The sequence below is a fragment of the Chelon labrosus genome (assembly GCF_963514085.1).
Source record: "Chelon labrosus genome assembly, chromosome: 18".
Classification (NCBI taxonomy): Eukaryota; Metazoa; Chordata; class Actinopteri; order Mugiliformes; family Mugilidae; genus Chelon; species Chelon labrosus.
The window spans coordinates 7634195-7658359 of NC_140351.1; the positions used below are offsets into that span (position 1 = coordinate 7634195).

The 24165-nt window shown below is 44.0% G+C and overlaps 1 protein-coding gene across 2 annotated transcripts in view; it reads right to left on the reverse strand.

Annotated features, from left to right (window-relative positions):
• Window positions 1-16395, reverse strand: part of vav3 (vav guanine nucleotide exchange factor 3) — a 93175-nt gene extending 76780 nt beyond the window's left edge. For both annotated transcript variants that reach the window (XM_084566513.1, XM_084566512.1), the window contains exons 1-2: window positions 15965-16395; window positions 230-346 (exon numbers count right to left, since the gene is read on the reverse strand). In XM_084566513.1, coding sequence (XP_084422639.1) covers window positions 230-346; window positions 15965-16171 — 324 coding nt within the window. In that variant the 5' untranslated portion in view covers window positions 16172-16395. The remainder of the gene's footprint in view (window positions 1-229; window positions 347-15964) is intronic.
• Between the last annotated feature and the right edge of the window lie 7770 nt (window positions 16396-24165).

Sequence of the window (24165 nt, forward strand, 5' to 3'; positions counted from 1 at the left end):
TACACATCATTATAATTTAAAATCCAAGCTGAATAAAAGTGAGCTCTTTCCTTTATAAATATTTTTTGAGTATAAGTTCCACACAAAGGCAAGAGTGGGCGCAGAAGCACGTTTGACTAATTCAGCGCACTCTTTGGGGACAGCTGGCATGCACAGCGAGGGTGGATGCAGGCTGTCGTTACCAGAAAAAAAAAAAAAAAAAACAAGCCTCCAACTGCTTCTGCCTTACCTTTCCAAAGTCCCTGACGTCGAAGAGGTCAAAGGCTTCGAACAGCTCGCTTTTCTTCATGCCGAAGACCTCGTTGCACGCCGCCAGGAAGGTCCTGATGTTCTTCAGGCACAGGAACTGTGTTGGGAAAGACAGAAAACGTTCATCGGTGATCGAGCCGCCGTCGAAATACAGTCGGGACAACAACATACACGGAAAAGGATATGAGGCGTAATTATCTTTCGATTTCATTTTCATATGGCTACGTGTGGGCCTCTGCTGGCACCACTCAAAGGATTCAGATACTACTGCGTTTCTGTTCTGCCTGCGAGGTTTCACTGCCGCCAGCCGAGGACAGCTCTAAAAGATGGATGAATCAGTGCTTATGAGCGCCATGAGGGCATCTTGTTTCATTAATGCGATGTGTTTCCTGTTGAGATAGGGCAGGGTAGCGGTGTGTAATTAGAAAGGGATAATTCCACAGAGCAGGGAGATAAAGGCTTATTTACTGCCGCTGATAAAGTCGGACGTCAGCTTTGAGGGATGGCAAATGGGAAAGAATATTGCCTCCATCAACATAACAGGTGCAAGCAACAAAATTCTGTAATCGCACAAAATATGGGCTCAATTTTGTGCCTGTATTCCCCCCGGTAGTTAGCAATAATAAAGTAGTGTAATGTACACCAAGGAAAATGAAAACAAAAGGCCAGGAAAGCTAATTTTCACACACTGTGACCTTAATTACAGCCGAGGCTGCACCTTGAGACATGAAATCAAATGATCAATAAGTTACTCTACTAATGAACAAGGTCATTTACTGGGGATTCTTCTTTTTTTTTTTTTTTTGCCTCGTCTGCAACTTAAATCTTTTTCCTAATGTCCCTAATGAGGCTCGCTCCAGAAACTCATTCGTTCGTTCATTTATCTTCTGCAACTGCTTGTTCTGTGAAGGGACGCAGGAGGGCTGGAGCCTATCCCAGCTGTCGTCAGGCTGGACAGGTCGCCAACCATTCACACTCACACCTTAGAATCACCAATTAACCTAATGAGCATGTCTTCAGACGGTGGGAGGAAGCCGGGAGTACCTGGTGAGAACCAATGCAGACACAGGGAGAACATGAAAACTCCACACAGGTGGATTTGAACCCAGAAATTTCTTGCTGTGAGGCATCAGTGCTAAACACCACACCGCTGTGCCGCCCTGCTCCAGAAATTACAACATTACAAAACATCAATGAGGCCAGAAGTTCTAAGTAAGCCCAAAGTAAAGTTTTCTGAGATGATTATCACTCTTATGTGAAAGGGAACGTGTCAGCACGCTGTAGTTAGCCAACATGCTGCATCCGTGCCTGCTAGGTTTCCTGCAGTTCGTAAAGGAAGAAGCAAAAATGGCTCTGAATGAAGAGAATATACAGTTTGGCCACAAAATTGTCTACCACAGCGTTGGGACTGGGTTTAACTGATGACCTAATCTTTAAATGTGTTGTAAATGTGTTAATATCACACCCGCCCATTATTTTTTTTTGTTCTAGCCAGGGTGTCTGTGCAGAGCGTTGGAGGCTGCTATTTCACTCTATCAGTCACGTGCTGCAAAACGACACCTGCAAGAAATTGGATTTTGACATACGGGTTACAAATGCAACAAGCAGGGACGTTACGATTAAGTTCCATTGCCCCGCGATCTGATACCGATCTTTTAATATTGAGTATCGGCTGATCTGAGTCCCGATCCGATCTTATATATACTGAAAGTCTTCCCCTGGAGACTCATAAGGGCTTTTCTTACCTTACCTATTCTCCTAAACCACGTGTGCACCGTGTGACTGTATCAAGGACAATGAACGGGCTGTCAAAGCTAATGTAGGCGACAGTAGCTCATATCGTGGTACTACAGTAATGGGCTGGTAGTATTGAATAACAATCACCTGCTACCACCACATCAAACATCCACATTGCATATTATATACATTTCTCAGCAGACAGATTATGTCTATGTTTATGTTTTGGCAGGTTTGATGCCAGGCAACAAAGAGGAATAAGGCGTTTTGACGCTGCAAGGATGTGGTTTTGGTTGGCACCCCTAAAATATCACAGGTCAGGCTTGGCTGAAGCCCTATACCGAGCCGCTCGTTTAAAACAAATGCTCAGATTGGTGCAGATAGCGATCTCGTGATCATGACTCTGTCATCCCTAACAGCAAGTCATCATAGCCACCATAGACTCATCATGCAAGACCAGCTGCACGGCTGTGGCTTGTGCTTTCGTGCAGTGAAGCTTTTTGGTCACAGACAAGTGGAAACACCGCATTGTTGTACGTACAGAGTGGGAGGAAATGGCAGCTAAAGATGCAACAAACAGGCATTATTTCAAAGCCCATGGGCACCACGTGTCGGAAAAATGCCGAAAAAGACCGTAATATTATTTTAATCCTGAAAAAAGAATAAAAGATTTCATGTAAGGTTTAGCTTCACAGTTTAGTTTCATGGGATTTTTATTATTAAGTCCTCCTTCCACTACTCAAAATGCCATTCAGTACAGTCACTGCTTCCATGCATCTAACCTAAATTCTCTCCAGAGATACGTTTCCATATCACAATGACTTGTCACCATCGCCTTCTTCTTTTTCTTCTTGGGTAACAGGTTAAAAGGGAAATGGATTTCATTAGCCGTTTCCTGTTTCGTAACCAGAGCACAAGGTTTGCCGTGCTGCTAATATGCGAAGTCCATACTCATCCGCTCGGCTATAATTACGTTTGACGATTTGCGTGATTTCAGAAAACAAAGAGCTCGGCCGAGGACCTTTTTTTGTTATGCGCGGCACACCTTTGCCCCCAATGGCGGGGGAACAAAACATGCCATGCCTGCACAGAGCATGCATCAAATGTAAAATGTCTCCCCACTCCAATTGAATTAGGTTTACAGATGGGTTCACAAGAGGGAGAAAAGCCCCCCCAGCCAGCGAGCTCCAGATAAGAGTGGAGCGGCAAGCCGGCATTGAGTGAATAATATTGAATGTTTACACTTGTACACATCACTTTCTTTTATCAGACAAGCACATCTTGTCTGCCTGGAGTCTCTGGAGTGTCCCAGAGGACCTCGGAATATTATCAGAGGGAAGCAGCTTCACAGAGCACATATGAAAGACAGTGTTTCAGCTGCACTGAGCCGAAGATAGCGGTGGCGGCGGTGGTGGTGGTGGTGGTGGGGTGGGGGCTGTGCTAACAAGAGTGAAGCCGGATGACCATTTGCAGGCTGGCTGCTTTTCTCCGGTGTTAGTAAGTGGCCTAATGTGTGAGTTTGTTGCAGATGCATGGATACGGCATAGATGCATAGATGCAGTTTAACTCATATGAAGACAACATGTAATAAAATAATGAATATGGAAGAAATATAGAGACAACTACTGTGTTCTGGATAAAAATAAGAAGTAATATTTTAAAATTCAATCAATTACACTTTGAATTCCACACCTCCACATCTGTAGCATTAGTTCAAGTGGAACTGAGCTGGTGGTTACAACATTTCCCATGCTGCAACCACACGCGTACGCAAAGCGCTCAACCTTCAAGAGGAAACGTCAAAAGTTGATTCAATTATGCTGCATTCAATATTAAACCAATATTTTCACATTTTGGGAAATACCCTCTTTCTTGGTGAGAGTTACGCTGCCGTCAAATGGAAATCTTGGGCTTATGATGAATACGACGTGGGAAGGCACGAACACAAAACCACAGAGCTACTTAGAGGTAGTTGTTAACTGCAGGGTGACGCCAGATCAGGCCATGAAAAATGGCAAACGGTATGATTTTGATCAGTTCCGCTGTTTAAAGTGGCCTTTGCGTCCAAGTAAGCTGACTTTAGCGTCGCCGTGATTAAGCGTCTAAGGAATGCATTCTGTTTCACTTAAACATTTCCTTGCTTACGTCCAGATCAAGTGTTGCAAGCGAGTTTTTCTAATGAATGTAAACATTTCGTGGGTCGTAAAACACTGTCCCCTGAATGCATATACACCGATCAGGCATAACATTATGACCAAATAATGTGTAGGTCTCCCTTGTGCCTCCAAACAGTTGTGGCTCATCAGAGAATGTACATGGGCCTTCTGAGGGTGTCCTGTGGTGTCTGGAAACAAGATGTTGATAGAGGAGGGGCCTTTGGGTCCTATGGGTCGAGGGGAGGGGCTCACTCGATACTTGATCAGTTTGGGATCTAGTGAATTTGGGGTTAGGGTTAGGGTTAGTTTTTGATGGTGTGTGCCTGTGTCAGGTTGCATCCTGCTGGGGATGGCTGCTGCCATTAAGGTGTGTCATTGCTATGGGGTTGGAGTGTCTGGCCTGGTCTAGGTGGGTGCTACATGTCTAAGTAACATCCACACAAACGAATGCCAGGTCCAAAAGTCTCCCAGCAGAACACTGAATGAATGATCCCAAGATGGTTGATGTTACTTACTTCTCCTGTCAGTGGTCATAATGTTGTGGCTGATTGGTGTAGGGGATCCTTACTGAACGTTCTTGTTTGTGTTATGAGTTCATGATGACAATCAGCCTGAAATACCAGTCAGGCTCCGAGTGATACTGAACCACAACCAATAATGTTAGTGTACCTATTCTTGTAATTTAATGAAACCAACAAGCCACTTCATTATGTTGAATAAGGAATTATTAAGCTACAACGTCTGAGGTTCAAGCTCCAAGGACACTAACTGACATGGTTTGAATAAAAGTGCATAGTTTATACTAAAAAAAAAACATGGTATGGGGGTTTAAAATCCCTCCAGTGCATTTCATTTCTAAGCCCATCCATGTGGAATACGAGGCGCAAAAAAAAAAATCTTGTAAGACAAGCTGTCTCGCTACTGTGTTTTTGATATGAGCCCGGCCGTGCTCTGGATCCACAATAAGTATTCGGTTTCTGCTTATGTATTCCTTCATACAAGTCAAAGCTCCATAGCAACAAGCTGGAGCCTTTTACGGCCCCTGCGTGTATTGTGTTGCTTAATGAAATCTTGCTCTCTCATATGATGTACGCGCAGCCACATAAGAGTTTTGGCCGTATCGCCGCTTAAACCTCGTTGGGCCTCAATTAATGACAATGAGACAAATGCAGAGGGAATCAGAGCCCGAGATGGAATCAGATCTGGGTATTAAAAGCCCTCTGTGTAGCTTGTGTGTGTGCACTAAAAGCAGTGTCAGGAAGTAAAGGGGAAATGACAAAGAGGAAACCCATGATACGCATAGGAGAGTTACTAATGACTCGATCACGTTCAAACCTCCGGTGTGAATCACGTCATGCGCACACCTCATCTGTGTTGCTCTTTTGAGTCATGAGCCAAGCGGTCAGGTCACATCCGTGTCATGTCGGAGCTTTTGTCAGCTGTGTAGCCAGGAAATGGGAGGTGGAAGGTAGGCGATGGTCTGCTGACACTGACAAAAACACTGCTCTCTCTCTCTCTCTCCAGACACCGAGGACAGCCAGGCCAGACGCTCATCATCTTATTTATCTTAATAGAGTATTGTCAACACGAAGCGGCAGTCAGCAGCTTTTCATTCGAGAAATACGCTGTCGTATCGCATTTAAAGGTGTTCTTGACTGAGTGCAGAGTGTTGGTTTACGGCGGCAGGGGACTGAAAAAACAGTGACACTGCATGCACACGGACTTCCCGGTCACTTTTTCCAGTCGCTCATGACTCTGAATATGCCCTGCTAGTTAGCGACGACCGCTTTATCACCTCTTTATCTCATCATGATTCCCGGAAAGTGACTGTACTGTTTTTTCAGGCTCACTGGTTAACACTCAATCATGGGCCTTCTGAGGGTGTCTGGTGACAGTAATATGGGTTGAGGGGAGGGGCCTCTGTGGATCATCCCACAGATACTTGATCAGTTTGGGATCTAGTGAATTTGGAGGCCAGGTCAACGCCTTGTGCTGTTATTCATGTTTTTTTTAGTTGTTCCTAAAGCATTTTTGTGTGTGTGCTTGTGTCAGGCTGCATCCTGCTGGGGGTGGCTGCTGCCATCAAGAACTGTCATTGCTATGGGGTGTGGGGGGGTGCCTGGTCTGGTCTAGGTGGGTGCTACATATCTAAGTAACATCCACATGAATGAATGCCAGGTCCAAAAGATTCCCAGCAGAACATTGTATTGTCACAAGATGGTCAATGTTATTCATTTCTCCTGTCAGTGGTTATAATGTTGTGGCTGATTGGTGTAGGTGAGTAGACGTTTGGCTGGGAAGTAGCTCTAGCTGTAGCTCTGCGTGCTTACTAACTGTCCCATTCAGTATGTAAAGAAATTGTACAAGGATTATGAGAACTTGGAATTTGAATTAATGCTTCACAACACATTTCCACCCTGCCTGCGTTTTAGCATCTTTCAGTTGATTGTTTTGGTTTCACAGCCCATAGCGTTCCTGATTTGGCTCCCATCGAGCTAAACTCCAGATGCAGAAGGCGGTTGTTTTCAACACAAATGTTCTGATAACGCCAGTACACGCTGCTTTAAGTTAAGTAACAAGCTGGTGAGCAAAATATTTTCCTCATGAGTAGGTGGAGACCAAAGCAGAGCTAAAAGGAAAGCGAATATTGGACTTATTTTGTACGATTTAATTCCCATTCCCAGAATTCTGGATGTGTAAACAGGAAATCGTTTGCTAAATTCCTAATATCATCTTTATAAGGTGATGGAATGTGAATCTTGTTACATAATCTCTCGCAGTTTGGGAGTTCTCGCAGCTTGTTCTCGACACATCATCTGGGCAGAACTTTTTTCTCGAGTGGTGCCCGACAGCTATTCTGTGATTGGTCAGAAATTGGAAGCGGGTGTGGTTAATGCGGGGGAAAAAAAGCGTAGCCCTGACGTTGTGCACAGAGGAGCACGTCTGTCGCAAAAGATGTTTCTCGTGACGTATAAACGTCCCGGCCAGAACGAACTTTGTTCTCGTTCTTGCCACCTTGAGGAAACGAACAAATTTCTCTGTTCTTGCGGAGTATGTAACGCTATGGGCGAAAGAAATAAACAAAAACACAGATTCTTTCTCATCTTTCTTCCTGTGAGTCTACAAGCATAACTTGCTCCGTACTGTTCTCCGAAACACAACAGGATACCTTCGCAAAGTGACAACATCAACACGCACAAAGGTTAATAAAAAAACTAATCCGTTCATCGGCTTCACCGACATTTACAGTGAACAAACACAGGAAGAACTGCAGTTGACAAAAAAACATCCGGATATTTTTGCTAGATACGATTTTGAAAGGCTTTGATTTCCTTGCCCACACTACAAAAGCATCATCTGCACAACACAAAGGCTAAACACATACCTCCCCACGCTTCTCTGTCCCTTTTATGTTGTGACAATGAGGCAATAAGGGGAAACCTTGTACCTCCCCCACAACACCAATAAGTGTCTCAGAAGCCATTTTCCATTAAATCCTGGTTTTAACCCCAGTGACCCCCCACACATACACAAAGCTTAGCCCATCCCCCCCAACCAGATACGGGAATTGAATTAGTGCTACTGTGTGAGATATGAAACCTCTTGGCTATGGCAACACAGGTCAAGCAGCTTCAGCTTAAGTCTGTGAGACTGCCTCAAAAGAAGAACGAAAAAAATAGCGTCTGATAAAGGAGGGAACGCCCTGTAAACTGTGCCTCGCACTAAATGAAATGGAATGAATGGAAGGCAGCATCTCTCTCCTCCTTCTCATCCTCGGCCTTTCACAGTCTGTGATTTTCTACCTCTTGGAACAATGTGTTAAAAAAAAAAAAAAAAAAAGGTGTGACTAATGCTCTGCTGTGTTTCTTGACAGAGCGAAGCCAAGCGCTGTCTGACCCGTGCAGGTGTTGGTGTCCATTCAGGTGTAGGGTAGGGTCTGACTGATGTGGACGTGATATTTTCGGAGTAATGCACTGAACAGTTGCGCATTTTCTTGCCAAAACATGGCATAACATTATGACCACCTTCCTAATACTGTGTAGGTCTCTCTTGTGCCTCCAAAACAGTTGTGACTCATCAGAGAATGGACATGGACCTTCTGAGGGTGTCCTGTGGTGTCTGGCAACAGATTGTTGTTAGTGGGGGGCCTTTGGGTCCTATGGGTTGAGGGGAGGGGCCCATAGGATACTTGATCAGTTTGGGATCTAGTGAATTTGGAGGCCAGGTCAACACCTTGTGCTGTTCTTCATGTTTGTAGAGATGTTCCTAAAGCGTTTTTGTGTGTGCCTGTTTCAGGCTGCATCCTGCTGCCATCAAGGAGTGTCATTGCTATGGGGTGGGGGTTCCTGGTCTGGTCTAGGTGGGTGCTACATGTCTAAGTAACATCCACACGAATGAATGCCAGGTCCAAAGGTTTCCAAGCAGAACGCTGAATCGTCTCAAGATGATCAATGTTATTTACTTCTCCTGTCAGTGGTTTTAATGTTGTGGCTGCCCGGTGTAACTTATCAATTGAAATTGAAATTATTGTTAATTGCAACCCTAGTTTGCACAAATTTTTATTTGCAAAGCAGGCCGACATACTCCATGACCCTATACCTTGTCCTCATCCCCTATATGTGCCGTGTTATACGTGTATGCAGCCATGAATGCTCCTAATCTACTACAGGTGCTCTTTTTATTCGCTCTCTGTCTCCATTACACAAGGATCAAATAAGGACCATCCAATTTCCAAGAGACAACAGCCATCCATCATTTCCACCCTGACTCAGTCAGCACAGGATGCCTTACACATCCTGGAACTGTCTTTACTGGAAAAGACACAGGGTCGGTAATCTCCTGCCGAGGAAAGGTCTTATCCAAGTCAACACACGAGCACAAAGATGAACCACGTACACAACAGCTATATGCAGTCATTCGTTCATTTCCAGTACTGTATGGAGGCTTTCTAAAGTCTTACCATTAGTTTTCTGCAGAGCGTCATACAGCAGTGTTATCTGCCTCTCCTACTTACAGGTTTCCACTACGCTGAGCCTGACAGAAAAGACTGCACACGCGCCGCTGCTGGCTACGACCATGGTTTGTGGTTGAACTGTAGGTTAATATATCTTGATATACATCCACAACTCCTTATATGTCTTGCAGATAGCATCTTGACATTTCCGTGTAGCTAAAAAAAAATAGGGGCATAATGACAGTTGCCATTTGTGAATGTTACTCTGTGTTTGCTCATAATTGTAGTGTAATCTGAAGGTGTCCTCAGACGCGAGAAAGCCCCTATCTACGAAATGTCAACTATGACGGTGATGATGATTGTTTGCCGGTAAATATAATAGATAGTATTGACTTTCTGAGAGCTTTCAGAGCACTCAACGGTGATTAACTGACGCCTCCACGCCAAAACTCACTTCCATAATAAATATTGATTGCAAGCACATTCTCCACCACTGCATATCTCCTAATAAAATCAGCATATACATTACCTATAGTTTAATGTGCACTGGAGCACAGCCTTTACCGGCTGGCTGTGGTTCAGGCTTGTTACCTTGGTGACGGAATGAAAGGTCAGTCCGCTCTGTGCACGTGTGCGCGCACGAGTGTGCTGCAACATAATCTTGTCTTTTGCGAGGTATCTGCGTCCACGTCGGCGTACATTAGGCTGCGCACGGACGTGCACATTATCGCGATGACACGGCGGAAGAAACCAGCGCGAACGCTTGACGCCGCGCTGGAATGGCAAATAGGAGGCTGCGGAGCCTCGCGCCGACGAGGCATGCCCGGCTGCAGTAATGCGGTGTTTACACCCTGACAGGTGCAATCCTTTCCTCAAAATGAATCCACGAGGGCGGCAGAGCTACAGCAAGTCAGGGGCGGTCATCATGGGACTGTGTGAACACTCGCATGCTGCATACTAAGGGCGTGCAGTCTGTAGTACGCACAATGCTAGAATGCAAATTTAAAGTGTAGCAAAGAAGATGCATACAGCAGTCAGGCGTAACATTATGACTACCTTCCTAGTATCGTGTAGGTCTCCTTTGAGCCTCCAAAACAGTTGTGACACATCAGAGACATGGGATCATCCCACAGATACTTGATCAGATTGGGATCTAGTGAATTTGGAGGCCAGGACCAAACTTTTTCTGATCGTACGCGGACATCTCAACAACTTCATCCCCCTATGCACCACTGAGCGTGAGTGCATAAAACTCAACATCAGCTTATTATCTCCACAAAAAAAAGGATAATGGAAGATTTCAAGTATCAGCTCGGTACTGTAATGGCTTGATTACGTAATACATAAAAATTGGTGTCGGCGGATGATTATCAAACACTATCTCAAAAACCCCTCCTCTCCTTGTAGCAGGGAAAGTGCAGGGAAATAACTTTAATGGATATGCGAATTAGCAGACTAGGCTACCATAACTAACGCCATCGAAGGTTTAAAAAAGTGTGTTTACGAGATAAACACTCAGTTCATTCACAATGAAGAGCATGGCAGCGGACGAGTACAGTGTGATCAGATGAGCAAGTCTAATTTTAACACATTGCTCTTGGTGGTTCACTTATCTTCATCTTTGTGGCTTGTTATCAAGTAACTTATGTCTCAGTTGCCGTGACAATCCCACAATAAGCCTCTGCAATTACATTGGGAATCAATAAAGCATTTTCATGCAACATTTGGAGCATCTTCTTCTCCTTTGTTTCCTTTTTTACACGGAATAACAATGTGCAGACGCGGCTCCCGTTTGCTAAACCCACTTGCCTCATTGTGCAAGAGCCCAAAAAGAGAAAATGAAGACGTCCCCCTCTCTGTGTTTCTCATTCTCCCACACTCTCTCTGCCTAACGTCTCCGCGAGCGTCAGAGCCTTTGAAGCCTGCTGCAGGGAGCGCTGCTGCTTCGCGAGGCCGCCGCTTCTCTTCTTTCGCTTCTCATCACCGAACTTCGGCTCCGAGTTTGATCAAATATACATATGTACCATGTATAATGGAGCGGTATTCCTCTTAAGTGCGCGATGTGTACAAATGTAATACACCTGCCGAGGGACCCGGGAGTCAAATTCGGGCCATTTGAGGCGACGCACCTGCTGCATGCCTGTTAAAATATATCAGGGGGAAAGCGAGGAATCTAATAACATTACATCACTCTGCATTACTTTAACTGATAAGAATCTCTTAAATGTGTCATGTCATCATGGCACATCTGCTGCATGTTGTAATGTGAAGCGTTTCCGTGTGTCAGTACACTTCTCTGAACAACTTTGTGCTTCTCAAATCTAGCTAAAACTAGACGTAACACTCCCTCCTTCTCTCACTTTCACTTTCCATAAATGAAGAGCGGGCCCTGAAAATCTTTTGAAGACAACCATGTGAAGAGCAAAGTGGGTTGTTGTTTTTTTTTTTCTTTGCTGTGTGAAGCGAGAGGTGGCTTTTCTCTTCATTGTCTCTGACATCTCGGTGCTTTGGTCTGGGCTCGATCGAGGGCATGCTCAGTTTCACTTCCTTCCTCTATTCCATTTCCTGATTTCCTGTGCATGTCGAGGCTCACGGCTGATCTGTGTGAAAGGCTCCGAGCAGATGTGTCATGGAAAACGAGGCGGCTGCCTAGCCTAACGAGTTATGGATTTTAATTTCAATCAAATTCTGTGATTATGCACCTTTTTTAACCCCCAGCTGTTTACTCGGGCGGTTGTTTGTGTGTTTTGAAGTGCACCGTAGGCAGTGCCCCTTTCACGCGAGTTGGTTCTTAGCACTTTTTTTCATTACGACAAAAGAAAACACCCATACGAGTACACAAAGTGCCCTGCCGCCAACTCACTCAGCAAGGGTTGGGAACACATTTGATTCAACAGAACCCAAAAAGTTTCAAGACACAGAAGGATGGAAAGAGTGCATGCTGCACATTTGACCGCACAGTCTGTTGGTTGCATCATGACAAGCAATCCATAGTTCCTCTTAAAGCTAAGCTCCTGATTTCCACTCAGCGAGAGCAACACCAACTAATGATTATGTGGCGTTTTCTCTGGCCGAAAAGCAAGACTGTAGACCGTTTAATGGCTCATTGCTGCCCTGTAAAGCTCCGATCAAAGAGGCTGAGACGTTGGCTTTACGCTCCTCTTAAGCCCTTCAAGTTTCAAAGATTTTCATTTCAATAAAAATCACTGTCGATCAACAAATGATGTAAGTGTGTCAGCCAACCCACCAATGAGATTATGTGATTATGTGAAACTCCCTGTATAAATTGGGTGTCTGTGGAGACAGTACTGCTCTTTACATAGCTCACCTCTACGTAAATACAGTAGCAGTACTGAAAAGGTACTATCACTACTCATTTCCTGAATCGATTACGATTCACAAGGCCTGGATACATGATGCATCAGAAATAGTTTCGGACATATGTGGTGATTCCACATTTATTTTTGGAGGTATTTCCTCTGTGTGGCGCATCCTGCATACGGCTTTGCTCTGCCCTGTCGTCGTACTTTTAAAATCAGCTTTCAGGCCTTTACGACGGCCTCAAGAGTCGTAGCTCCTGTCAGGTTCCGTATCCCCCTCGCACTAGGGCTAATCGCGTTGCACAGTCTGGACCGGTTTCGCATGACTAGAGGGATCTCTGATGAGCGGATGCAGGAAATGGAATCCACTTCATTAATGAAGATCGATTTGAATCGGCATATAGATTTCTAGGAGATTTCTATATCTCAAGGAACTCTAGGGCGTTCTCTCGTCCAACTCAAAGTACGCATCTGTCCAAGTACAGTCCAAATACCGGGCTGTGTTCTTGCCCCACCTACTGTATATAACTGAGGATGTATCTCAAGGTAACATGTGTAGACTTGAGTACAGCCAGGTATCCCAGTGGCGTCTTAAAGAACAATACCTTTCTAATCCCAGATTGACTGTAGTGCGTCCAAAGTCTGTACTTCCATTATCATGTCAAGTCCGCACTACCAAGTGCGCAAGTCCAAAGATCTTTGTACTAATAAACACCCCTAAACACACCTGCAGTCAATGTTTAACACCCTAGTTCTTGCCAAAGACAACAAACAATATAATGTAGAGAGCTGTCTGTCTAAACACTTAAAGTACACCTCATAAACTATGCAGCTTCCTGCATACATACACATAACAAACATGGGATCTGCAGTCATCCAATATTTGCTAAATGCATGGACATCGTCCATTACCCCCTGCTCATTCAGTAAATAGACCCCAGATCGCAGCGACTTCACCTAATCATTTTACAGCTTTTCCTACAAGTAGTTTCCTGGCTCTGCGTTGCCCTTAACAACGGCACCACCTCATTACCTAACCTATACAAATCATCCAAACACAATTAATGTTGCAAGAAAAGAGAAGCAGCCCATCCTGATGCCAACATCACACATGTGAAAGTCTCCAGAGCCACTGAGGCATTGTACTTTAATTAAGCAGCCAACCCCAGCACAGCGGCAAGCCAGCCCTCCAGGTCCCTTTATGTCCTCCGAGATGCCTCGGCGGAGGCCAGACAGACTCTTTGTAGCCCTGTCCTTTCACTGCCTTTGTCTTTCCCCCTCGTAAGGTCCCACGGGTGAGGCCGCGGCGGCGTCCCATGTGTTATTATTGGCCAATGACAAAGTAGCTGCCACGGTTCTCATGAATTATGCAGGATGAAAGGGAAGCAACTCCACCCTCAGTTATGTAAATTTAACTTCGAGGAGACGGGGGGGAGGAAAGTTGCTGAGGGGGCTCTGTTCCGATGCCCATTTTTCTTTTAACAGTGATGTGCTCATGGGGCAGCCATGATCTACTGACATACATAGAAACTTTATTCAGAGGAACCATTTCTTTATAAGTGGACATTTTAATACTTATTTAACAAATGGAGCAGCATCGTCATGAGGTTAAATGCATTTTGTGACAGGTTTTTCACTTTATAATGTCGATGTGAAAGAGGAAGTAATGCACTGTACGTTCTAGGGTATTTTACAGAAATGCACAACAGTTACAATCACAATGATTGATTAGGCAAAGGAATGGCTGGGTATCAGATAACACAAAGAAAGCCTTCTGCACCAAAAGTAGGAGTTTTGTGCAGTATATCGTAACATACCCAAGTACAAACACACTTTGTAAATGTATAGGATTGTGCTGCTACTACTACGGATGCTAATTTGCCTCTGAATGTATCCTCATCACTGGCTCGGTGTGAGTAAGCCATTCAGCCATGCATAAAACAAAGTCTGCCTATAAATAACCCAGTCTGGGCCGGGCCAAGCCGGGCGCTGAGCGTAAGTACGGTTCATAACCCCTCTACACATGGCGGCTCTGTTGTATGTCATTATGTCATGACTGATTGAAAACACTGAGCTATTGATGTCTCTCTATTGGCGCCGATACTGGTTCTAGTATGGCTTCTAGCGGCAAATGCACTGGAAACAGGCTCCTCTTTCAGCCCCAATCTAGTTTGGACTGAGATCTCCGGGTAAACAGATCCTGAGATGGTGGACTTTCATTGCCTGTGATGACATTAAAATCCTCTGTGCTTTTTGAAATTGTCCACTTGACCTGCGTGCACAACCCGTACAGCGGAAAGACAATTGGCTGCTGGAGTTTGGAGTGCTTTATTTATTTTTTTTTCCAGGAAACGAGCATAATCCAGCCTCTCCATCAGAGGACATCACAGTACTGATATCTACATATTAATCACCTAATTTGCATTATACGAGAGCACCGAGTGACCCATTAGAAGGTAATACACTATAGCCCGTGTGTGCGTTTCGCAGGTACAGTCTGATACTCCTACAGCAGGTCTGCAGACTCAGTAGGTGAGCGTCTAACTCGCTGTGTGCTGTCAGCAAGCCAGACTCCCAGATTCTCTGTTATGAAGGCGAATATTAATCTGGTCCTGGCTCAGGCTGTCCTGTTATTGAAGCAGATGGTATCTGACAAACAAGGGCCATGTGGCCACAGCTTTATATCTGTCTGTCCATCTATACAAACCTAAGAAGTATGCAAACTGCTTGATTTCTCAATAAAACGACATTGTAATAAAACAAATTCTTCTTTATCACTGTGGCTATTCCTTTCAAACATATCCAAAATCCTATAAGCACAATCACCGCCTAACCTTTATCCACCATGTTTCAACATCACCTATATGCCACACTGAGAGGCTCTGCTTTATTGCTAAACAATATTGTGTAATAGTGACAAGTGTCGCTATAAGTCACTTAAACTGTTAAATGAAGTAAAAGAGTCAGAAAAAGTTGTCTAAGTGGTTTAAAATCAAAATATAGCCCGATTTTTATAAGCTATACCACAAACTTGGCCCAATGGATTGCCACCAAACTCTGTTCAAATTTTCTCCGGTTTAAGAGAATCTTTGCTAACTCTTAATACCAGTGCGATAAAACAACAATTACACGCTATACATATTGGAAAGAGAACATTTTCCTTCTGACATATATCCCGCACCCAAGCACGACTACATTTTCAACTAATACAGTTTTGTGATATTTAATTTATACTGTGTTCTTGCCACTATAACCACGCAATGGGCATCGGTAGCGAGGGGTAAACAAGATTTTTAAAAGTTGAAAAATTCGTGAAAACCTTTGCTAATTTGTGGATTTTATTGTGCCGAATTTTACATTTGGCTATATTTAATAACATACGATTTCGTTTTGCTCTGGAAACTATGTCATTGTAGCTGAAAAGCGGCGAATCTTTAAAGCGGCGTAAATCTCACGAAGTCTGGTTGCGCTCTCTGCACCGGTGGCTAAGTTCTAGTTTGGCGTCGGAGCGAGGAGCAGACGCCGGGGGGAGGAGGGCTGTCGCTTACCTGTGACATTTGCGGTCGGAGGTTGATCTCCTTCAGGTTGATGGACTGGGGCTTGAGGTTGTTGAGCAGGTGGCACAGGAGGACCCCATCCCGGAGGGTTTGAGCCAAGTCGAATACCTGAGCAGACTCCCATGTCACCCGGTGGCTAGCGGGGAGCACCTTGCAGTTTATCAGCCACAGCGCGCACTGCCTCCAGTACTCCATCATTATTATTCAGCCGTGGAGGAGAGATAACGGGACGTTTTAAAATAAAAATAAAAAATGAAAAGTGCAGTCGGTTCGGTGGTACCCTTCGGCTTAAATCGTATCCATGCCACGTCCGCTACCGTGAAACCCGATGGAAACAGAAAGTGCACCGCGGTGGAGATGCAGGCGGCCGCTCCAAGGATGACGGTCCGGTGTACTGACTGAAGCTGTGGATGGAGCGCACCCTGCACTCTTCCTCTCTCACCCTCCCTCCCTCTCTCTCTCTCTCTCTCTCTCTTACTCACTCACTCACTCACTCATACTCTCTCTCTCTCCATCTCTCTCAGCGTCTCTCTTCCCTCCCCCTCACCCAGTTCTTCACCTCTTCCGCTTGTCACCCAAGGCGCGCGACGTTCATTGTATAAAACTACAATGCATCCTACAAACACACTTAAATCACCGGTTACGTTATTTTAACCACCATTTTCTTCTCATGTGTGTGAAAATATCTGCAGCTGCACGGAGAGTAAAAAGACAGGGGTGGTCAATTCATGATTAAACTGAGTGAAAAAGTGTCTTTCTGAGATACACTTTGACTTTTATACATCACAGCCACTATTTTTTATAAAATATTTCACTTTTACATTGGATTTATAACTAATAAACCCACTGATTATTTTAGTCAAGCACCATTTGATATTAGTTTAGAGTAGTTTTGTAGTTTAATAACTTCGGATCGCATTCTTATCTTATTTTAGAAACATCCTCTGGAATATCTAAAGTATAAGAAATAACTTCTATATTTCATTACTTTATATACATCAATCAGCCACAACATTATGACCATTGACAGGAAAAGTGAATAACATAGGTCGACTTGTGACAATACAATGTTCTGCTAGAAAACCTGGCATTCGTGTGGACATGTAGCACCCACCTAGACCAGACCAGGCAACGCCACCCCATAGCAATGACACTCCTTGACGGCAGCAGCCATCCCCAGCAGGATTTAGCCCATAGGCACACACACAAAAACGCTTTAGGAACAACTCAAGAAACATGAAGAACAGCACAAGGTGTTGACCTGGCCTCCAAATTCACAAGATCCCAAACTGATCAAGTATCTGTGGGATGATCCACAGAGGACCCTCCCCTCAAAGGCCCCCCACTAACAACATCCTGTTGCCAGACACCACAGGACGCCCTCACAAGACCCATGTCCATTCTCTGATGAGTCACAACTGTTTTGGAGGCACAAGGAAGACCTACACAATATTAGGAAGGTGGTCATAATGTTATGCCTGATTTGTGCATGACCACAACATACAGTAGATAGAGTGATGTCGTTGCAATGTATTATGTTGAATTGCTGCTTACTTTTTATGACTCCTGCATGACGAGTTCATTGGTTTGGGGAAGAAACAGTAGACGTGTGTCATCTACTGACGTTTAATAAGTTAAAGACAAACTCGGTATTCAAAACCTTAACATAGTAGGTTTTTGTGGTGCTGCAGCTGATGTGTTATGTTTAAAAATGCAACTTCGTGTTCTTCAGTTTCACGTCTGCTCCTGTCAGTTTTTCTTTAATCAAGGATTAAAGAAGGTAGTTTCGGCCTACTACCTGCATTGCTTCCTCTGTTTCTATGGAAGTTGAAATACTTCTGGTTTTTATACTTCATTATGGCATCAAACAGTCACAACTGACATTTGAAGTTTTGTTTGTTTTAAGTCTATTGAGGAAGCTTTTGATGGAAACATTCATGAATATTGTAATAATAATAATAATATACGGAATAGTTGTGTTTAGTATTTGTGGTAACCAGCAACTGGTTTTTCGTGGGGCTAATCCTAGCATACAACCTAGTCAAAGTAGTTAGGAGTTTCCTAACTAGCATGTTAGGGTCTGTTGGACCCTATCCCAGCTGTCATCGGGCGAGAGGCGGGGTACACCCTGTACAGGTCGCCAGTCTATCTCAGGGCTAACTCAGAGAGACAGACAACCATTCACATTCACACCTACGGCCAATTTAGAATCACCAATGAACCTAACAAGCATGTCTTTGGACGGTGGGAGGAAGCCAGAGTACCCGGAGATAACCCACGCAGACACAGGGAGAACATGCAAACTCCACACAGAAAGGACCCAGTCGGCCCATGGATTCGAACCAGGGACCTTCTCGCTGTGCTAACCACCTCGCCACTGTGCCGCCCCCTTTGGTATCAGTATTACTCAATCCGAGTGCTGCTATTGTTGATTACATGTGTTTTTCCAAATTACCCAGTGGGGTACCACAGGGATCGATTTTCGGGCCACATGTTTTACTGTATGTTACCCCTCTCTGATGCTAACACATGTCTAAGTAACATCCACATGAATGAATCCCAAGTCCAAAAGTTTCCCAGCAGGACACTGAATTGTCACAAGATGGTCAATGTTATTTTCTTCTCCTGTCGGTGGTTTTAATGTTGTGGCTGATCGGTGTACATTAATTGTGAAGTTGTTGTTGAAAGTCAAACATTTTGGTAACTGCAACACTCATTTAAAATGTTCTTGCGCAAGACATTTCCAAATTACCCAATGGGGTACCACAGGGATCGATTTTAGGGCCACATGTTTTACTGTATGTAACCCCTCTGTAATGTTAACACGACACACGATATGCCTTTCCATAGCTGCAGCAACGACACACAGGTTTATCTGCCAGTGTCTCCTGATCACACGGGACAAACCGATTCTCTTTTAACTGTCATGCACTAATTCTGGGATGTCACAAAACATTTTACAGCTCAATCTGGATAAAACAGAAACTGTAGTCACACAGCGTGTTCTAATTCTCAGAGAGAAAACCGTTACAATAACGAAACTCCCTTGGACCAAACCCAAGTAAACAAGCCAAAAAATGTTGGTGTGGTGCATGACTCAGATCTGAACTTTGGGGTTCATGTGGGATTTGTCTCCATCCAGCAGCTTGCAGCACATCCCTGAAGTGCAACCGTTTCTCTCCCTCTGTGAGTCACACTGAGAAACTTGTTGTATGAATGTCTGGATATCGAGCTGGCTGGACTGATACAATGCTCTACCCAAAGTACTGCACTTGATTAAGAACTTTGTGATGCAAGAAATAACTAGAACCAGAAGGAAAGAACACGTTACACCATGTTTTACAATGCCTGATTGTCAGCCTACAAAGGCCTCAGGTCCTCTGGCTCTGGCTCTTGTCGTACTTCACTCTCAGGATTCTGAATTAATTTTGGTGTCAACCTATGTAGCCCCATGTTTGTTTTGTCTCATTATAAGCTTATCGGTCATCTGTGACGCACATTGAACTGCGCCAACCTGTAAAAAACAAATTAAGTTTGTCTGATTTACATTTTTCCACTGTAGAATACCCCAGTAAAGGGGTGGATATAAAATATAATATAATACAACATAAACTATTCCTCGAAAGTACAAAACATTCAAATTTCTTGCACATTCATTTACCAAATGCAGCCGCTGAGAACGTGATTGGCATGGCTGAGCCAATATATGGGCCAACTGTAGCTGGGTTTATCTTTTATAGCTTCTTTGTGCGTAAAATGAGGAAGCTGTATGCCGGCTGCTTTGGTTGGACTTAAAGGCGTCAAATTAAATGATTTATATTGCTCGGTAATGGAAATGGAAAGGATGTGGGGTATTAGAGAAAGTGCAAGCTGCCTTTTCATCTGTGCCACATGCTAGATGATTATGTAGTCTTACACTGTGGTTGGCGCCTACGCACACAAAAGACTGACTGAGACAATCTGTCCACGACTGAGTGATAGCAGAAATCTTTCGAGCACGGCAATTAATCTGCATCTCATCAACTGGAGCTCCAAAGTTAGAGTAAAAGACTGCAGCGAGCAGCTCCAGGCACGGATTAGAAGCAGGTGAGAGCACCTGCAACACAAATGAGACGAGATAACAGCAAGCTACAAAGAGACTATAGAGGAAGTTCTGCAAATAAAAGTTAATGAGAAGAAGAATAAACTGCCACGGAAACACATGATAAAAACATTCCACATTTGCTGTCCGGACTACATAACAAAAGCAGGAGCGTACGAGACATCCAGTATGTGAAAACTAATACAGCCTCTAAGAGGAAAGTGCTGGTAATCACATTAACGGTGATATACGGAAGGGTGCTATTCCAGTATGTGGAGAAATGACGGGAGATAGAGGAGATGAACCGCACACCTTCCAGATTGATTTACATTTACATAAGATACTCAGGCACCAACCTCGATGGGGGGAAAAGAAATAAATAAATAAAATAAATAAGGCAATCTCTGCAAAGAATGTGTGCTGATGAATACTGCTTAATGCATTTACATACAAAGACTGAAGACGCGGGCCTGCGCAAACAACACTGCCAAGATTAGTCTCCAGCATTTTGCAGTTGTAAACACTTCCGTGAGCCCCGAATTCCTCGCTCTCCCTCCTTCCTTCTGCGTCTCAGCTCTTCATTTCTTCTCTTCATATTTGTGCAGATGATTAGGATGAGTGTCAGAACGGGGGAGTCTTCTCTACTGCTGATCCACATTGTATTCAGCCGAAGAAAATTTAACATGCATCGGGTTGTGTGATTCAGTTTTGAGCATCCGGCTTTTTAATTTATTTATTGTTTTTTTTTTTTTTTCAGCCAAGGCTGATGTAGCACAGATGACAGCAGAGGTGACCGGACGCTTGTGTACCTCTCTGCAGCCTTCTCCTGTTTCAACTTTATCTCCCAAACTGGACAACAACAGACCCTGACAATTACCAGCATAGCCCTGAATTAAATTGTCCTGGGTAATAGCAGATGCTGCATGGTAGATATTCACTCTTTATCACACTGGATATACACCGATCATAACATTGTGTAGGCCTCCCTTGTGTCTCCAAAACAGTTGTGACAAATCAGAGAATGGACATGGGCCTTCTGAGGGTGTCCTGTGGCGTCTGGCAACAGATTGTTGTTAGTGGGGGGCCTTTGACGGGAGGGGCCTCTGTGGATCATCCCACAGATACTTGATCAGTTTGGGATCTTGTGAATTTGGAGGCCAGGTCAACACCTTGTGCTGTTCTTCATGTTTTTTTTGAGTTGTTCCTAAACCGAATGAGTGTCATTGCTATGGGGTGGGGGTGCCTGGTCTGGCCTATTTGGGTGCTACAAATCTAAGGAACGTCCACATGAATGAATGCCAGGTCCAACAGTTCCCAGCAGAACACTGAATATGTCACAAGATGGTCAATGTTATTTACTTCTCCTGTCAGTGGTTCTGATGTTGTGTACATTAATTGTGAAGTTGTTGTTGAAACTGCAACACTGCAACTAATGTTCTTGCACAAGACCTCGAGAGCCCGTGGGTTTATGATGTTTTTCCAGCGCCGTTTGCATTTGCATCAAAGCGTGGCGTTACTCTCTGTGCACACATGAACCATTTGACTATTTCTAGGTTATTGCACCTGGAATGTGACCAAACTTGAAAGGTAATGACTGACCAGAGCGTCCAAGTAACAGCGTGATGATGTCTGGACGCATATGGCAGACGGGATCTGACTGCCAGGGTTTTTGTTTTGTCACGGCACATGATTAAAGTCGCATAAAATGCTCACTGAGCCTTTGGAGATAAGCAAAAACAAAACAAGGTCAAGGAAAGAAAACAAGGTAAAAGACTAAATCAAATACATCACATGAAGCCTTTACATTTTATACCAAGCTTTATCAGCAGCTTTGGTCTCACTTGTATGTGTGTGTGTGTTCAAAGTGCTTTGTTAGCCTCTAATAAGGTCGGGTTTCACTTTTATCTCAGAGTAAACCAGGGCTATGTGACAGTTGCAACAAACACCTGCTCAAAGTAAGTGTCATAAACTCTCACCTAGTGAAGATGTAACCTCGGCTGACGGTGATGAGTGTCATGAGTGATTAATAATAGCACACTCATAGAATAAATACATGATACTAAAAACTGAAGCGTGGGAATTGAAAGCGCTGCAAAACAATCTACTGTATTGTACATCAAGTTTTCACACTTTCATGCTGCTTATGGCAAAGTATTTCCAATCTACTATTCGTCCAATTTTTGTGAGCTCTTGCAAATTGTAGTTTCAGCTTCCTGTTCTTAGCTGACACGAACTTCTGTCGCTGTAGCCCATCTTCTTCAAGGTTTCACTTGTGTGCTCAGATGTGATCTTCCGCATACCTCAAGCGTGCCATTTGTCCTGAATTGTCTTTAATTTGACTATGTAATAACTTAAAAAAGTCTTTGAGCCGTGAAGGTGTTTTTGGGTATAAATGGTGACTTCCTCTAATGCAATATTAGTGCTGATAAGAACGCAAAGCCAGTGCTGCTTTGTTCTAACCCCAAGTCTACGACGTCCTGGTGTTGCATGCAAAAATGGCAACTTCTGCACACGGTGTCAACATTTCACGGATAATTTTAAGATTTTTTGCTTGTCATTTTACCAAGAACATCAAAAAACAACCGACAACAAAGGCCAGAGATAGCAGATATACTGCACAACTACCCTGTACAGTGTATTCTGCACCTGCTTCTGATGAAATAACTCTCCGTACCAGCAGGTGGCAGTAGTCTATATTTGTCAGCTTGAAATAACAAACCAAAACCACAAAATGTCTACTTGTATTGCTTGATATAGGACATAATATCGTCCTAATATTACCAGACTGGCTTGCCTAAAGCAGATTTTTTTGATAATTACTTTGTTCTTGTGTTTATATAGTGTTTCTTGGAAGGGGGTTGGAGGTAACCACACCCCATGACTCCTTAATAACCAGCTGCCTCTGCATTAGCATTTAGCTCATAGCACTACAATAGTGCACAGTTTTTTTTTTCATATCTGCCTCACATACAAAAAAAACACCCAAAACCAACAAAAATCATTTAAAGCATTGCATAAAAGTGTTCCTGCTCAGCAATAAGTGCAGCTCAACACTGTGCCCATAGGCGTTCATCATGCTCCGCTGCTGCTTTGCCAGTTTTGGCGTCGAGTCACATAGTGGCATACCCTGCACTCCCCACCGTCCTGCCAGCTGATCCGTGCCTCCGAGGCCTGCAAGGCATGGATCAGCACCCCACGTGCGTGCGGCCATCGCCACGCCGTCCACGCTCCACCGATCTCGTCTTGCAATTCTGCCAGGCAGTAATTTAGAGAGCTTCAGCCCGCTCGTTGTGTCACTTTATCCGGTGACGGCGGCTGATCTATTTGTGCGGCTCTTTCATCCCCTCTTTGAAGGGCATGTTATCTCCGTGCCGGAGGAGGAATCAAAAGCTCTCCATATCCTGCAAATTTGCCTCATGAAGATTTATTTGCCAAGTGTACCTGTGAATTAATATATTTACATAAATTTATATGCCATGTATTTTTTTTTTCATTAAACAACCCTTATTCAAATCTTGGCTTCTTGACAATTTATTCATACAAGGAGATGGAATATAGGGAATATAATATTTTCTATTCTTTAATGCAGCTCATCACATTTCCTCCTACGTACATGAAATTCCAGTAAACAGTGCAGCTAACCTCTCAGTTTTAATCCAAGGGTAACACTGAAGGCGGCCATTACAGTTATTGTTCATTGTTTCCTAACTACTATTGATTGCCTGACCCCTACCCTTAGCACTCCATTTGGCTTTTTTAGGAGGCCGGGAGAGAAATCGATGGCCTGGGATACCCATGAGAGGCCTGGGATAAGTGGAGACTGGCCAGGCCTTGCAGGGTTTCATCAGGACTGCAGCAGCGGAGGGGACCAGCTGGGGAATGAACGGTCAGGATGGAGGCAATGGAGTGGAAGATATACAGAGACAGAGCATGACAAATCAAAATGACAAAGAGAGTCCATGAAAGCCTTTTCCATCATATTGTAATTTGCCCTCTGGTGACGAAGCAGAGTTCGTAAAAAGTGCAAATAAACAAATAGATGAAGTGTCCGTCCCTTTTAGACTTATGGGAAGGGTTTTATTGATACTGCTTCAAGCTTAAACACATGGGG